This window comes from Microplitis demolitor, chromosome 7 (genome assembly GCF_026212275.2).
Source record: "Microplitis demolitor isolate Queensland-Clemson2020A chromosome 7, iyMicDemo2.1a, whole genome shotgun sequence".
Classification (NCBI taxonomy): domain Eukaryota; kingdom Metazoa; phylum Arthropoda; class Insecta; order Hymenoptera; family Braconidae; genus Microplitis; species Microplitis demolitor.
This window is the reverse complement of record NC_068551.1, coordinates 11,935,688-11,955,153: the sequence shown is the minus strand read 5'-3', so window position 1 is coordinate 11,955,153 and position 19,466 is coordinate 11,935,688. Positions and strand designations below refer to the sequence as shown.

Here is a 19,466-nt window from a genome sequence, read left to right as displayed (position 1 = left end):
GTCCGAGTGTGTGTATGTATGTATGTGTGTGTGTGTGTGTGTGTGTGTGTGTGTGTGTGTGTGTGTGTGTGTGTGTGTGTGTGTGTGTGTGTGTGTGTGTGTGTGTGTGTGTGTGTGTGTATGTAAACTCTTTGTAACTTTTGAACTAATGAATCGATTTGGATGGTTGAGGTGGCAATCGAAAGAGCTTGTTGGCCTTCAACTTTCCTGAAAATTTCAGATCATTTGATCGAATAGACTCGAAAATATTTGCGAATTACGAAAAAAAAAAAATTTTTTTTTAGTTTTTTATCGATTTCTCAAAAACGACTCATACGATCGACTTCAAAATCTATTCAGCTCTAGTACTCAATAAAACGCGTCGATTGCCACCTCAAACATCAAAATCGGATAATTCGTTCGAGAGTTATCGCGGAAGAAAGAAATGGTGAAAAACGGTTTTTTCTAAATATTTTCGAAACGACTAACGCGATCGATTTCAAATTTTAATCAGCTCTAGAATTCAATAAAACGCGCCGATTGCCAGGTCAACTATCAAAATCGATTGATTAGTTCAAAAGATATCGGCGTTGAAAAGTTAAAAAAATAACATTTTATGTTATTTTTTCAGGATAAATCAGAATATAACGCACTAAAATGTGCCTGATATCATACCAACTCATTTTTTTTATGGTTTCTTTCGATCATATAATGTCATCGAACTTGGTTTTTAGTTTAAATCATATTATCAACAAAAAAATCGATAAAACGTAGTTTTTAATATTTTTATCGGATATTTCATATTTTATTGTTTCTTACATGAGTCAAAATTTATTTAAATCTTGATTTTGATCCCCGACATTGATTTCTGCCTCAATACACTTATTTTACTGAACAAAATCAGGAACTAAATTTTAAAAACTGCTTCATTGATGATTTTCGATTCTTAAATTTTCAAACTTCAGCATAACAGGTAACTTGTTAGAGCTTGAAAAGATCGTAAGAAAACAATTGCATGTGATAGCATGTTCGAGCTCGAAGAGCTCGAAAATATATCTGCACTAATGTTTTCGAGCTCTTTGAGGTCGAAAACAGCGGGAAGTTTTGGGGCTGGCCCCCAGGGTCAACCGACAGACCGATTTTTTTTTTCGTAATTCGCAAATATTTTCGAGTCTATTCGATCAAATGATCTGAAATTTTCAGGAAAGTTGACGGCCAACAAGCTTTTTCGATTGCCACCTCAACCATCCAAATCGATTTATTAGTTAAAAAGTTACAAAGAGTTTACATACATACGCACACACACACACACACACACACACACACACACACACACACACACACACACACACACACACACACACACACACACACACACACACACACACACACACACACACACACACACACACACACACACACACACACACACACACACACACACACACATACATACACACACTCGGACATCATTCTGAAAATAGTCAGAATAGCTTCCTAGGATCTCAAAACGTCGACATCTGATGAAAACTCGATTTTCGAAAATCGGGGTGAAAACAATAACTTCCCGAAATTTCTGAAAATCGTCGATTTTCTTAGCGGGAAGTTAAAAAATGACTGAACAAACATTAACATTTATATTGACTCTCTACAACCATGAGGATATTTTTCAAAACCGTGTTCAGGATATAATTGACGCTACTTTGAAATTATTTTAAAACTCTGCTATAAGTATGTTTATCACTGGTTTAATACTACGTTTAAAGGAGTTTGGTGAGAGTCATCACAATTTAAATCAATTTAATAATATTCATGAATTGTTAAAAAACCCATTCAAAGTCTTAGCCACGGAACATACGAGATTTTCAGCATTGCAGCAGGCTAGAACATTGATACCTTTAGCATCTTTAAAAATCGGAGAGCGAGAAGACTATCGGGTAATCGATGAAGTGTCACAAGCGGTCAAAATTCCAGTGACTGTGGAGTTTACTTCTCTGATAACGACTTAAAAATGTTTTTCAGAGCTTCCCAATATGTGGAAGGACATCTTAACGTATATAAATTCTCTTTCGGATGAGTCTCCTCTTCTCCAGAAGGTACTCCAAGGAGATTTATGGAAAAAAAAGTCGTTTGGGAGTAAGCTAGTTTTACCAATTATTATATATTATGATGACAATGAGCCAAATAATATTTTGGGGAATCACAGAGGCTTATCTAAAATAGGTGCAGTTTATAGTCATATACCATGTTTACCACCTCACCTACAATCAAAACTTGAAAATATATTTGTTACACTGCTTTGTAATCCACTGGATGAAAAAGAATTTGGATTTTCCATAATTTTATCACCAGTTATCAATGAACTAAAACATCTTGAATCTAAAGGAATTAAAATATTTGAAGGGACATGTTCAGAAATAACAGTTTATTTTTCAATTTTATCAGTTATTGGTGATAATCTTGGTATCAATGGAATTCATAGTTTTATAACATGCTTTTCTGGCAATTATTGTTGTCGCTTCTGTTTAACAAATAAAAATGACATGAAAAATACCATTGATGAAAATGCTTGTCTATTACGGACAGATGAAAGTTACAAGCAACACTTGGAACCTAAAGATTTTGAATCTTTTGGTATTAAAAGTCCAAGTTGCATCAGCATATTACCAAATTTTAATGTAATGGAAACTCTCTGTACTGGCTCCATGCATGATATACTTGAAGGAGTATGTCAATACGATTTGGGGAAAGTATTAAGAGTTTATATTTATAAAAAAAAAATATTTTAACCTAAAAATTTTAAATGATAGAGTTCGAAGTTTTGATTACTGTGCCAATGAGAAACGTAACAAACCAACGGACTTTGTTAAAAGCCAACTTAAAAACGAATGTATTGTGATATCGTCATCTGAAATGCTGTATTTTGTTCGTAACACACACCTGATAATAGGTGATCGTGTCCCTGTAGACGACGAGCATTCGCAAATTGTAATAATGATTAAGAAAATTATTGATTCCGTGACGGCAAAAAATATTCATAAGGATAGTATACCATATTTTAAGGTCCTCATTCATTAATATCTATCTTTGCTTCAAAATCTATTTCCTGACTGCCTAAAGTTTAAACGCCATATTTTATTACACTATTCTCATGTATTCAAGGTCTTTGGACCAATTGCGCACTTGGAATGCTCAGGTAAAGAACGCAAACATAAAGAAGGAAAAAAAGCAGCTCACGCCTCAATAAGCCGGATGAATGTTTGTCATTCTGTTGCTGTAAAAAATCAATTGAAATTCAATCATTCTTTACGTACTTTGAGTACCGAAAATTCTCTCTTTACTACAGGATCAACATCTCCGATACGAAAATTAGAAAATATTGAAAATTTCAATTTATTTTCTAAATTACTTTCGGAAAATTTAAACAAAATATCTTCTACGACATTTATAAATCATTTAGGCCATATAATCACCAAAGGTACAATCTTAATGATTCCGTCAGAAGAAGGACCTCGATTTTATTACACTCATTTAGTTTTGTTGGAACCTGTGCATACAGTAATATTAATTACTACCTATATCAATGAATATTATTTTAATGATCATTATCAATCATATGAAACTCAAGTATTATTTGACAAGTATCATTGTCTATTGTATTCCGATTTAAAATGTTACTCTACCACACGTAGTCACTGCTGCAGACGGAAAAATGTATATTCCAAAGCGTTGGAATTACTAATAATTTAATTTCTAATTTAAATAATTGTTAACTTTCTCTACATTAATAATTTTACTTACAATAAAATATGAATTAAATGTATGTTCAATAAGTAATTAAATTGTTAAAATATTTGTCAAATAAAAATAATCCATGTTAAAATATAATAATGTTACTATTTATTATTTTATTTAAAAATTTTTTAAATCAGTTAAAAATTTATTCATTATTAATTAAATAAGCTAATTTTTTAATTATAAAACCTTATTTCAATATATTTAACCTTACTATTTTGAATTAGAAGCAGCTTCATCAAATTTGTATTAATTCCAATGTAGCATAGGAATGATTCCAATGTAGCGTGGCTAGCGTTACCATTCAACATCGGACAAATTACTATGTCAAATAAATAATACGGGTAAAAAACTTGCGTTACCATGCTACATGGTAATAACTACTATGTTACATTGGAGACTATACCATTAATTTCTCTCCGTGCAGACTTTTAAGTAACAAATTTTTATTTTTGATAATTTAATCAATCAAATATAATTAGAAGCTCATTTTATTGTATCGGAATTTTTTAAAAATCAAATTTTTCAATCTTTTTTCAGCTACTTTAGTTGTCTTATGAGAAATTTTATAACTCCGGTGGCCTACCAGTAAAATTATGACATAAAAAAATATCTGAATAGAGAAGTTGCATTAATTTTTTATCATCTCAAATTTATTTATTGATGAAAGAACAACTTTTTAAAAATACATTTTGATCATTTTTTTGAAAAAAAAATTTTTATTTTTTTATAAATTAATTATAAAGCATGAGTAGATTTTGGCGAAAAAAATAAACGACTTATAATTGGCTATCCCGGGTAAAAATGTACAGCCATGACCACGCCTGTTCATGTATGATCAGGCCTGAAATTAGACATGATCATGTCTGTTCATGCATGATCATGTCTGAAGCCTTAAATACATTCGGGCCTGATTATGCCTGTTCATATCTGACTAAGCATGAACGGACATGGTCATATCTGAATCGTTAAGTACGTTCAGATCTTATCATGCATGGGCATGTCTATTTATGCATGATCATGTCCGAAGCGTTAAATACTTGAGGCCTACTCATGCATGATGTAACGTTAATTAACACTCATCAGTCACCCGAGGCCATGTCAGAGGCCCCCTAAATCGAATTCTATCGAGACAATAGTTGGGTAGTTTCACGCCCTCAGAATTTTCCGTTAAAAGGGCCAGCAAGCAGTTACTTGAAGACTTAGGCCGTGGCTACCACCCAGAGTGGACCAGTAGAGTGGTGGACTGATGACACTTAACAAGGTTCCTACTCTATAACCAAAGCTCATGATAATTTACTTGAGCCGGCCTAACGATAAGTCTAGCCACCTTTAGTTATCAATTCCCAGTGTCGAGTTTTATTTAATTTATTGTATATACTTGAGTTTGGTCGTCCGATGTTAATAGCCCAGCTCACAAAATAAATTTATTTAGTTAACTATAAGAAACCGTGGCCGGGACAAGAGCTAGTCCAACCAGGCCCATCGGTTATAATGACCATGCCTGTTCATGTCTGACTAAACATGAACAGACATGATCATGTCTACAGCGTTAAATACTTTTAGGCTTGATCATGCATGATCATGCTTAACCATGCCTGATCCAGCCTGATAAATGGGATTAAATTTAAAAAACTTAACTATAATTATATACAACTAACGTAGTTATAATTATATATAACTCATATATAATTTTATATAGCTATATATCAAGAATTGATAAATCAGATATCAAATTTTGTTGACTAAAAGTCTATCATGTATAACCCTTGACGACCATACCTCACCCAGGCCACATAACGGCCACACGGGGTAACTCCCTTTTATTGAAAGTTTTTTGACCCATTTATTTAAAAGGTATAAGACTTCTAATTACACTTTTTTTAAGCCTGGGGTGACTAGTCACCACATGTAGCCGTTAAGGGATAAGATATAAAATTTTTTTGACTAAGAATCTATCACGTATAAGGTTTTTATTACTTGAAGTTCATACAAAACTTACTTTTCAAGTTAATCTCTCACGTCAACGGGTAGCGGGTTAAACTTTCAAACTCGAGGTCCACGGTTTAAATCCTGCACACGCCTGAATTTTAATTTTTTTAATTTTATAAAAATAATATATTTAATTTCACATTAATAGTTATATATAGCTATACACAATTATATATAATTTGAGACAATGTGAATTATCTTCGTCGTCCTCAACCTTGTGGTTCCCATTTTCCCCTGTCTAGTTGCCGTCTGAAACTACACAAGTCATAGTGCCGTGGTGACACGACTAACTTTTACGTCGATGCATGTCCGTAAGGGTGAAGTAGGAACAGAGTCCCGAGGCTAGTCCTACGCCCTAAATTATGTCAATCAATTAGTAATAAGACACACAGCAATTTACTTGCGATTCTGTTAATACGGGCAATCTACTTGCATCCTTTGTAAATCGGGCAATTAACTTGCGTTACAGCTTGTATTACTAGCAATTCTCTTGCGATCATATTTTAGTGTTCTAGTTTACTAATTATTATAAATAAAGTTAGTTTAATTAAATATTACTGTACGTTACCGGCGATAAACTTGCAACATAAAACTACTTTGTGCCGTGCGCCCATCTACATTATACCCAAGCCCTTGCATCTTCTTGTAAGTAATTTTTATTATTATAATTGGCAATAAGCAATTATTGTAACTGTTAATCATTCACTTTATGTATTGTCTGTTTATCCTATTCATATCCTATTTTACTGGTAAGATTCTTAAATAGTTGACAAGACTATTATTAATTAAGTTATAAATAGTCATTCGACCATCAATAAGAAAAAGATTTATAATTTTATAAGCCGTGAGGTAAGTTAGTGGGTTTTACATATGTTGCCGTGTTTGAATAAGTGCGGGTCTTTGCTTTGCAAAAATCCTAGCTCTTTGCTCTGTCCTAGTAAAATAAAAATTTGTTAGAGGCCACCCTAAACCAGGGTGTAACCCGCAAATTCTGGTGGCTGCTGCTAAAAATCTCGAGCATAAAAAGCGATTTGTATCAAATTATATAGGGCCATTTTTCAGCTATAATTTTTAAACTCGGATAGGCATGATAAGACATGAACAGGCCTGATCAGATCTGATCATGTCCGGTCATTTTTCAAGTCTGATCATGCCCGGTCATTTTTCATGTCTGATCAGGCCTGAAGACTCATATCTGTTCATATCTGATCAGGTCTGATCATTTTTTCCCTGGATGACGTCATTACATCTATTGGAGCTGAGAACCAATGAAAGTCACGATATTCTCTTGTATTTTCTTTTTGTTGTGAATTCGATAAGATAAACATGGATATTTTTTCATCTCTCCGTTCGATGTCGCATCAGAACCGATAATTGACGCCACTAGCATTTGAATTTACATTTTTTAAAAACAGTTTTCAAATAAAAAATTAATCAAGAAATCAATTATTATAAAACTTTTCCCTCACTTTTTTTTTTTTGACAACTTTAATTAAATTTTCAAAAAAAATTATAATTACAAAACGTGCAACTTCTCTATACTACCAATAGAACAAATAAGTATCATGATTACACGGAGAAAAAAATCTGATAATATTAGTTATTTTACAAACAAAAATTACGATTTCGCCGAGGCAAACTTGAAACGGTCCAATAATAAAGAAATTTTCCTTCAAAGAAGTAAAAATTATAATCGCTTAATCCTATAAATTACTAAATTATAAGTAAAATTACTTAAGTTTCAGAATACGAAACAAAAGCATCCAATAAAATTTACTATTTGATTTAGTAAAAAATCTATAGAAACTAGAGATTTCAAGCTATAAAACGATTTTTTTTTAATCCCGAAATAAATCTTTCACTGTGACTGCTATTGAATTTTTACTCATCCAGATTGTAAAAATTGTCTGCATTCCACGCCAAATCAACCACTTTTGGCCACAACCCCTTTCGATTTGGCTAAAAAAATTTTTTTTTTCCTTTTCTACCCCATTAAAATCATTTTTCAAGAAATTTTCAAATTTTTTTTACCCAACTCAAACCGAGTTATGAGTTTTTCAAAAATAAGGCTTTTATTTTTTGACTAGCTATAACTTCTTCAAAAATTGAATAATTAGGACGTTTTTTTTTAACTGAAACTTCTTTAGGCGCGGTAGGGAAAAAATTCTGTAACTCCTTATCTTTAGAGTGGATCTTATCTTGTAACTCGTATGAGTGAAGGTATATATTTATGTGTATGTGTAAGCATGTATGAATGCCTGTGTGGGTCTAGTAGTATACCAAAATCAGTAAATGTATAGTTGAGTATATATACTCCAGGACTTCGTATAGTATATAGTTTATGAGTAGTCTCAAATAATATATATCTATACATATATAAATATACCAGACATTTAGTTTATTTATGTGTGTTTAAATCATATGGACACCTTGGTAAAATTAGCGTGTTTACAAAATTAATTTTGATCATACTCAAAATGAGGTATAGCGATTCATAAGTTTGTATTTTAAAATTATCAGGCTAGTCAACAAGTTGAAAAACGCGAAAATTCTTGATGAAGCTCTCAAAAATATGAGCAATAGCTCATTTGATTTGGACGTCTAAAAAACATATTCTCGAGGATGTATTAGCCCATAAAAAATTTCAATTGTAATTAGCAAATTAAGACAAAAAATAATGGCACCCAGTTTTTCGTTAATAACTCAAAATCTATTACCATTTTGGAAATTTTTTTAAAAAGATCCTTAACCGGTAATGTCAACTTATTGTCGATTCAATTTAATTCATGGACAAACACTGGAAACCCAAAATAGAGAGTTCTTAGCGTTTTTCGAAACCTTAATAGAAGGCTCAAAATTTTTTAATTTCAAAAATTCTAATTCGTGTCCAAAAAATTGTTTTAAAATTCTCATTAATTATACAAGTTCAACAAAGATAGTCCTATTTATTATTTGAAAGTGAGAGAGAAGTCCAGTAGCATTTCCTCTTAAAGAGGAGCAAATTTCGAATGAAAAAAGTCACAACTCATTAAAATTGATTTAATTTTTAAAAGATCCTCGGAGTCTATCTTTAGGAAATAACAGGATGATACCAAAAACGAAATCAAATACAACGATCGATGGAGTGTTCTCGAAATTTTTATATAATATTCAGGGCAAAACATATTTTTCTTATTCGTTATCGTTATCCTTCGATAACAAATATACATATCGAAACACCCAAAAGTATAACTGTAATAGAGCAATAATAATAATATTTTTGAAACGTAGACAATAAAATATTTTGAATTTATTATTTATTGAAAATGAAAATTTTGTTTATAACCTATAAAAATCGGGAGCAAATCCAGATTTGAAGCAGATTTTATTCAAATCCGAATTTACTCCGCCACTCGAAGTTCCGGAGTTTAAAAAAAACACTTCGCATTTGGAGTGAATAAGGACTTTGTTATGAATGGAGTGATTTCGGAGTGTCGCGGATTTTATTTCAATCCGCATTCACTCTGGCTCGCAGTTTTAATATTTAAATAAATTTATATTTAATAGAAACAGCTGTTAATTAGAAACATAATTATTTAAATAAATAATTTATTCAGATAGTAATAATTAAACTTCAAATATTACGTTTTTAATTCATGAAATATTTTAGTAACTCACTAAATTATAATTTCGTACACATAATACATAGTGAAAATATTAAATTTTTGAATAGCTATAATGACATAGTTTTTATGGGAATATCTGATATTTCGGTGCAATATGAAATTTTATCTCATGGTATGGTCATGTAAATCATACGACAGTTTGCCACTCAGTGGAATTATATTTGTGCAAGTTTTATTATCAGCTGCTTATAATTTTTAAAAATCATTTCGCGTGAATATATGGAAAGGGAACTCGTAATTATTTCCGTACTCAATATAAATTTCAAAATCTCAAAGACCTGAGCTCACTATGTATTAGTAATTTTTTTTTATAATTAATATTTTCTGAAAGCCTCCTTCGGAGTATAATTCATCCCAAAGAGGAGTGAATAAATAAAAAGTCATTAATTCCACGTTCACTTTGGATTCACTCCGCGTTCAGTCTGCAAATTTGTTACAGTGTACTGATACCTTTTCCGTTCTAATAACATTTTTATATACTGTTCAAAACAACAATAATAATATTAATAATAAATATGTTACCTAAAGATTACCATAAAATTAATTTAAAATAAAACTTTATTATAGTATTTAATAAATATGAGCCGAAGAAGTATCACTTCTTCCGCGTGTACACATTGATACACGTACTCTTTTTTTTTTTTTTTAAATTTTTGTCTTTGAATGTACTTTTCAGAAAAAAATACAAGAAAATTTTAAGATGATAAACTCTACGAAATTTTTGGCTTTTTTGAGAAAAACTGCCATTTTCTTGAAGTTCGCCATTTTTTATTTTTTTTTTAATTTCTCAAAAAAACTTCGATTAATTCTGCCATTTTTCCCGCCAATCCTAGAGTGGGTGGACTTTCCCTTTTATTTTTTTTTATCAATTGAAAAAAAAATTTTTGCCTAGTTGGACTTATTTTACGAAACGTTTTGTACGTACATTACTCTGGAAATTATGGAGGATTTATAGACGACTTCAGAGTTTGAAAAATTGAGACGAAAATATTAATTGAAAGTAATAATCCTCGAAAAAGTTCAGGTTTGTTTTCAAAAAAGTGAAAAAAAAAATTGCCATTTGGTTTATTTTTGACCAAGTCACAGGCTTTCGAAAAATAAATCTAACGAACATCGCTCTATTTTAAAAGCCTGTGACTTGGTTAAAAATAAATCAAATGGCAATTTTTTTTTTCATTTTCTTTGTTCTCGGGTGTAGGTTTCGGCAAAAATCATAATAAAATTATTTATAGGTATCTTCAATTTTTTTTTTTGCCTACCTCATTAGTATTTGGCAATCTTTCATGGTGTTTTATCATACTATATGGTCTTCAATATTTTATAATCGAAGTGTAGTCATCATATTCTATGACAAATATAGATTCAATTTCATAAATAATATATCTAATTCATTTAAGACCGTAAGATGAACGGAGGAGAGCAAAAGGGTTCATCTATCATGGGAAATTGCTGCTCTGGTCAGGATTTGGCAATCTTCCATTATGTCTTGAATATTTCAAAACTTCTAGTTAAGTCGGACTATAGTCGAATTATGTTCTGTGATGCTTGAAATATAAAATTCAATAATAATAATAATAATTTATTTAATGCCGTAAAATGGACACCGGAATCGAATTCGAAATTTGCGATGTGTGATTTCTGATGTCAAAAAACAAGAAATAATCATGGAAATGAATAAGAAAATCCATGATATTATTCTCATCCATCTGCACCCATCTTCGTTCATCTTCATTCATCCTAATATATCCAGATAAATTCTCAGTAAATTTCTTATTCATTGTTTCAAATATTAATTTTTTTTTTAAAAATGAAAAAATTGCAGAATTAATTGAAGTTTTTTTGAGAAAATAAAAAATGGTGAACTTTAAGAAAGTACCGGTTTTTCTCAAAAAATGCCGAAAATTTCATAGAGTTTATCATCCTCAAATTTTTTTGTGTTTTTTTCTAAAAAGTACATTCAAAGATAAAATTTTGAAAAAAAAAAACCGCCCAATTAGTTCATTTTTGAAGAAGTTATAGCTATTTGAAAAAATAAAAGCCTTATTTTAGAAAAACTCATAACTTTTTTTGGGTTGGGTAAAAAAATTTGAAAATTTCTTGAAAAATGATTTCAATGGGGTAGAAAAGGAAAAAAAAGACAAATTATATAGTTAAAAAAAATTATAAGTTTTATAGTAATTGATTTTTAATGACTTGTAATATTTAGCTTCTACTCTTACAAATGTTTTCAACATTCAGAATTGTAATATTATCAAAGAGATTTTTGAATATTCTTATTTTTAGAATAATCGTTGTAAAATAGTTATGGATTATTTACCATTCTTTATTCACTTTTTACTAATCTGCATTATAATTTTTACAAATCGTAAAATTTATAGTACTGATTGTAAAAATCAATAAAAAAAAATGAATTTTCCTTTAATAATAGTTATTTTTGGTGTGGATTGTAAATTTCTTCTCGGAAAGTAATTTTTATTAGACGACTAAAATTATTAGCTAATTTTGAGCTGCGTTGTTTTCCGTGTAATTATTAAACGCACAAACTTACTTTTCAAAAACGGTAATAATTTCAAGGACAAATTTTATTTTACCACTGTTAGAAACTCTCCCCCATGATAAAAATTTATTTAAGAATGTTCAAATTTAAAAAATATGTAAACATTTATAAAATATGTATAAAAAATATTTCTCCAAATATATGAAAAATACACGTATTAAAATATATATAAATATTACATACAAAATTATGAAAAATATATCGATATGATGGCATAAAAAATATTAAATATTATAAAAATATATATTTAATATATTTTTTTATATTTTCAAACATGTATTTTTTATGTATTCTAAAATGTGTTTTAAATATATACGAAAATCGGTCAAAAGTTAGCTCTTAAAAATATATGTTTAAACATAATTTATATATATTTTTTTTAAATTTTAACATATATATTTTTTAATCATCTTTTTTCATGGAGGCTGACAACAAATTTGTTTATTTTATGACGTCAAGCCCATAATATTACTATGACGCTATTTTATTTTAATTTCTATTCAAATACTCAGTAAACGTTCGTACAATAAGTATATAATACGAACAATCTACACCATTGTTAAATATTTTTGATTAAATTCACTAACATAGTTTAGTCAATAATTGAATGAATAATATTTTTTCGAGTATTCGAATAAAAAAATAAAAACAAGCAGTCTTTTAAAGCAAAATAGACATTTTATTTTACTTTCAGATCAACTACAATCAAGGTCTTTAATATTTAATTTATAAAATACATTAATGTTTTTATATTTCTAAATCAAAAAAAGTAAATAAATATCTACAATAACGCATTACAGAGTTATAAGCTTTAACCTAAGAACTGAAGTACATGGATTTTTTTAAATTTAGCAATTGCTTAGCATCTTACCTGCATACTATCTGCAGAAATAATTTCCCCAGAAAATTTTTGGGCTAATTCTATACTCAAACGGGATTTTCCCGTACCTGTTGAACCTAAAATAATAAGAATAGGCACTCGCGACATGTCAAAAACTTGAATGTTTGCTATTATTTTCTAAAAATACTGCACACGATACATACTGACTTAGTTGCTAAGACATGAGAAAAAAAAAACAGTGTAGCGCATGCGCCACTATAATTGAAGCTCAACGACGCATGCTTCAAGTTATTAATTAAATACTTTCCATGTGGCCGGACTCGCTTTTTGTTAGCTTTTTGTTTCCCGCTTCAAGTCAACTTTCTGCTGTTCCAAAATTTTAATAAAGTGATGACAAATGAAATTTTTAAAAAATCAACTTTTAAAAGTTATCGAAAAAATGTGAATAAAACATAATGTAAAAAATGTTATCAAATAATTATCATAAAACGACGAAATAAATGATGACTATTTGGGAGTAAATAAGGGGTGCCATATACTTGTCCTAAAAGCTAGTTACTTTCAGTATTAAGAAACACCAATTGCTTATTCCTGGTAAAGCTGGAAGAAAATTTATGTTAAGTCTTAACGTATGTACTTCGAATAACTGATGGAGGATGATTTGTAAGCAGTCAGTCGTATTTAAAGCCGATTTTATTTAATTACATATAATCATAATAATAATTTGATATTATGCACAATAATTTTAATATCTCACTAACTTAAAACTTATTGCATTTAGTATTATCATGATATTCTACAATATATGTAACGATAAAGTCTTATATTCAATGCTTCACTTTAATTCACTGCGATTGTAAGAAAGAACCAGTGACTTATAAGTGCATTCATAATATAATGCAGTAAGTGTTAATTATTTATGTTAAAAGAGTTAAATGGATTATAAGTCGTTTGTATTTGATGTCGATGAGATTTGGAGTTAGGTCGTTAGGTGTATTTCAGTCCACTGAAGCTTTATACCACTGACTAAATGTTGCCAATATTTTTGGTTCCCATAGTTGTTATAAACCATGTATGTTTCTTTTCACCATGCTTACCCTGATAGCACAGTTTGCTCGAGCAAAAGTTTACTGTACAAAAGTTTTGTTGAATTTTTCGTCAAATTGTCGCCAACTTCAGATTTTTCCATTTTTTAGTACAATTTGTATGTAACTTGCTATTGAATTTGACATAAATTTACTGCCCGAATTAAAATGCAAATTCACTTCAAAAATTGACCAGAAAAAAGTTGTCATTAATTTTCAGGCAAATTCTATGTCAATTTATTATTAATTTGACTTGAAAATTTGTTAAGTATATTTTTACCCTCAAATTGTAGCTAATTTTATGTATAAATTTGTTTACCTTCTGAAATGGTAAGAATGAACATTACTGTCTTTTTTTTTTCACAAAAATTTACCTCTAAATTGAAGAAAAGTTAACCGCAAATTTCTATTTTCAACTGTTGCTGTAAAATTGTCGGTGAATTCGGGCAGCAGATTTCAGGTAATTTCAACATCAACTTACCGTCAATTTCAAGCTAAAGTAGCTATTAGGGTAGTGGCGCCGGGATTAACATCCAAGTATACTTTGTGTGACAAATTGTGTCACTTTTAGAGGGGTGCCATCATTTTGTCCTAACAACCAGTTCTTTCGAGTCGAAAAGTATTTCGATTGAATATTATTCCCGGTATAGTTAAGAGTCAAATGATGTTAATAATTACTGTATTTATTTCTAGTGGATGTTTAGGACAGATTTGTATTTAGTCAGTTGCATTCAATGTTGTTTCCTTTAAATACAGATGGTTGATAGCAACAGTACGAGATGGTGACTTAGTAATGTAGAAAGATGTCAAATTATAAACAGTTGTACATCGAACTGATGTTATGTATTTGCATACAGTGATTAAGTCGGACATAAAATGTTACATGTGTATTTGTTGCTATCATGAAAAATAGTCACCAATCTATTAAAAAAACGATAATTTAATGCATTAGTATTTTATACTTTTTTTAAAATCAGTCAAATAAATTGAGAACAGTTTGCTTATAATGCCAGTTGAATTTTTGTATAGCCTTCCCTGATAACACAAATTGATCGAGAAAAAGTTGGTCATTCATTAGTTTTCGACCAACTTGACGACAAGTTATCGACAACTTCAGCTTTTGCAACTTTTGGCTACAAGTTACCGCCAACTTTCTCAGAAAGTTGGCGGCAGTATGGAGCCGCAACTGGAATGCAAGTTTCTGAGGAAATTGAAAGTAAACTTACCGTCAACTTATGATCACCAACTTTTGCAAGCAACTTTTGCCACCAACTTTCTCAGAAAGTGATCGTCAACTTTTTGGATTTACAACTTTTGCCACCAACTTTCTCAGAAAATGTCCATCAACTATTGGAGGTACCAACTGTTGGCGATCAACTTGGTTCCAGTTGCGGCTGCAAGTTTCTCGTCAGTTTCTCGCCAACTTGGCTATCAGGGTTATTTAAGTTTACAATAATTTCGAGTCAGCGATTGTATGTTGCCAACATACTTGGTAGCATCGAAAGTTGTAGTAAGTGGAGGTTTATGCTCGTGCGATTTAGTGGTAGCAGTATATTATACCACATTAACTTTATACTAGAGTATACAGCGGTACCAACTTTTTTAATTTTTATATCTCTGAAGGTAAGGTAGATCTCGAAAGGTAACTCTAACATTATACGCGGGTAGGGATCGGAATAAGAAAATTTAAATTCATATAAAATTTCTATTAAAACATTTATTAACAAAAATAAAGACATTAAAATTTACGACTATCATTAAAGATTCTTATTTTGATAACTGTATTTTATATTTTCGCAAAAATAGATAATTTAATTAACATATTTTTTCATAATTTAAAATATTTTATTGTCATAATATAATTTTTACTTTATTTGAAAAATTTAATCATTTACACATAAGTTACATAACAAAAAAATAATAGTTAATTGAAAAAAAGAAAATTATAAATTATAAAATAATTAATTTACTAATTATATCAATATTATTCAAATAAAATATTTGTTTTCACTTTCTATCCATAAATATTAAATAAATTATTTAAAGAAAAAAAAAAAAAATTCGGCAACAAAATGCCCAACATTATCAAAAAAATTTATTTAAATCATTCCTTTAACGATACAAAAACATAAAATGAATTTCACAAAGTGTAACATTTTAATTTCTTAAATTATTCGATTTGGCGTGAAATACGCTAGAATTGAACACTCTCCAAAAAAAGTCTCATCGCTTTTTGATACATCCATTCTATTAAAAGTTATTTAAGCTTGATGTCTAATTTATATTAAATTTTCAGATGTTTTAACTTTTCCGGCGAAACTTATTACAAAATATAATGAAACCTTCTTTGTAGACAATTTTATTGTCTAAGAACTATTTTCTAGCGTATTTCACGCCAAATCGAATAATTTAAGAAATTAAAATGTTACACTTTGTGAAATTCATTTTATGTTTTTGTATCGTTAAAGGAATGATTTAAATAAATTTTTTTGATAATGTTGGGCATTTTGTTGCCGAATTTTTTTTTTTTTTCTTTAAATAATTTATTTAATATTTATGGATAGAAAGTGAAAACAAATATTTTATTTGAATAATATTGATATAATTAGTAAATTAATTATTTTATAATTTATAATTTTCTTTTTTTCAATTAACTATTATTTTTTTGTTATGTAACTTATGTGTAAATGATTAAATTTTTCAAATAAAGTAAAAATTATATTATGACAATAAAATATTTTAAATTATGAAAAAATATGTTAATTAAATTATCTATTTTTGCGAAAATATAAAATACAGTTATCAAAATAAGAATCTTTAATGATAGTCGTAAATTTTAATGTCTTTATTTTTGTTAATAAATGTTTTAATAGAAATTTTATATGAATTTAAATTTTCTTATTCCGATCCCTACCCGCGTATAATGTTAGAGTTACCTTTCGAGATCTACCTTACCTTCAGAGATATAAAAATTAAAAAAGTTGGTACCGCTGTATACTCTAGTATAAAGTTAATTTGGTATAATATACTGCTACCACTAAATCGCACGAGCATAAACCTCCACTTGCTACAACTTTCGATGCTACCAAGTATGTTGGCAACATACAATCGCTGACTCGAAATTATTGTAAACTTAAATAAGGCTATACAAAAATTCAACTGGCATTATAAGCAAACTGTTCTCAATTTATGTGACTCATTTTAAAAAAAGTATAAAATACTAATGCATTAAATTATCGTTTTTTTAATAGATTGGTGACTATTTTTCATGATACCAACAAATACGGCAGTACGACAACTGTACTCCGAATTTCTCTGTTCTATGCCAACTTCACTCAAAATGGATATTTAGGTACCCCAATAGTTTTCCGAAACTCTACGCGATTCTTTCTCTATTCAAGGAGAACTCTACTCCATGTAAACTCTACTCCATTAAAATTGTACTCAATGACAACATTGCTCAATGATACAACTGGTAACATACTGAACGTTGATAAGACAGAAGTACGTAGCCGTTAAGTTACCATATGGCGCTGAATGAATAAACCTAAAGTATCTAAAGATGAGATGAAAATTTAAAAATGTCATTTGATATACATATCATATGTTAATTACACATTTATGGTGTTAATTAATCTATTAGTAAAAAGCAAAAAAAAAAATCTTTTATTTTAGTGTGTTTAAAGTAAAGTTATATCATTGAAATATATTTACGTTTTAAATAAAAAATAACTACCAAGTATGTTTATTTGTATGGTATAATTCATGGTTAATTATAAAAAATAAAGAAAATTAAAATAATTTATGAAAATAATAAAATGAAAATACTAATGAATATTGTATTAATAAAACAATTATAATTTTTTGTGTGATAGTTGAAAATTTTTTTATTAAAATATAAAGTACATAAATATTTTATGTTAAATGATGGTATCAGGAAATAATAATAAATTAGTTTAATTGTTATATGAAATTATTGTCAAGTGAACTGTCAGAAAGTGCCTCCTATTTTATTTACTATAAATATTAGTAATATCAATATTTTCTGTTAAACAATAGTCTTAATACTAATCAACAAGTTACATTTATATATGTTATAGTATATGTAATTGTTGTTAAGGGTGTCGTCAGAAAGTGCCTCCTATTTTATTTAAACATTCAATGACTTTCAACTGATAAGTAATTTACGATATTTTTTCTAAAATCTTTAACTCAATGAAATTGCAATGATGTAATTTTTTTTTTTTTTTATTAATTAATAAAAATTAAATAACTTTATGACAGTTGAGTCATTGAATATTTTTGAAATGTAGAGGATACTGTCGAGAATACCCTTAAATCTCAATTAAATCTTTCTTTTTTTTTATAAAAATTATTTTAATCAGATTACTTATATAAATATTAGTAATATCAATATTTTCTGTTAAACAATAGTCTTAATTAATACTAATCATCAAGTTACATTTATATTTGTGTTGATGAAATTGAAATTATTATGATTATTTTTTGTTTTTTTTAAAATAAATGTTAAAACTTTTTTTTTGTTAAATGAAGATCATTCTTCGGCAGTACTTCCCACTTTTTATAAATTTTCAATGACTTTTAACTGTCATAAGCGTAGTAAATTTTTATCAATTAACGAAAAAAAATTAAAGCATTAATTGAAAGAAGAACAACGTAGTCGTAATTTTGTCGATATATAGAATGAAAAAAAAAAATCGACATTTAATATCAATTGAGAGTTAAACGAAATTTCTTAAATAAATTTCAGTAAAATTGTCATGTCAAGTTTATAATATGAATTTCTAAATTTTGTTGGCTAAAATTTATTCAATAAATTTCTTTCAACTCCCAATTGTTATCAATTGTAAGAACTCTTTTTCAAATTCTACACTTCAATAAAATTACGACTAAGTTGTTCTGTTTTCCATTAAGTTTTGAATTATTTTTCAATTAATTTATAGAATTTAAATTCGGTTTTTAGTTGAAAGTTATTGCATATTTTCAAAAAGTGTGGGGTACTGTATGAGAATACCCTTAATTAATAAAAATTAAATAACCTTATGACAGTTGAGTCATTGAATATTTTTTAAAAGTAGGGAATACTGTCGACAATGCTCTTACAGTTTATTTTAAAAAAATTTGAAAGTTTTTTTAAAAAAAATTTACTTTTTTTTCATAATTTTTTTGTTTTCTGTGAAATCAAGGATGAGTTGAAAATAATTATATGAGTTACCCTATCCAAAAATTCCCATAGAACCCACTCAAATGCGACAAAAACCGCATAGAAACCAATGCAGTCTAAAGGATTTTGTGGGGTTTTTGTCGCATTTGAGTGGATTTTATGGGAATTGTTAGATAGGGTAAAACATATTTTTTTTTAATGCGCAAACTGTGTGATGTAGGAATTCTCACACATGCACACTTGTGTCCACATTCATTGAACGCTGCTGTGCTTGATCAGAGTAACAATAACGGCAAATCCCATTAACGTGGGTGCTGTTATTTAGCCCATTTTTGATTTCAGTTGTTATCTCTTAAGCTTTTTTTTC

General features: G+C 28.9%; 1 protein-coding gene across 2 annotated transcripts in view; it reads right to left on the bottom strand.

Moving 5' to 3' along the window:
* The window catches only part of LOC103571944 (tRNA dimethylallyltransferase), a 263,909-nt gene extending 250,858 nt beyond the window's left edge, over positions 1-13,051 (bottom strand). For both annotated transcript variants that reach the window (XM_053741000.1, XM_053740999.1), the window contains exon 1: positions 12,860-13,051. In XM_053741000.1, coding sequence (XP_053596975.1) covers positions 12,860-12,976 — 117 coding nt within the window. In that variant the 5' untranslated portion in view covers positions 12,977-13,051. The remainder of the gene's footprint in view (positions 1-12,859) is intronic.
* Positions 13,052-19,466: the final 6,415 nt, after the last annotated feature.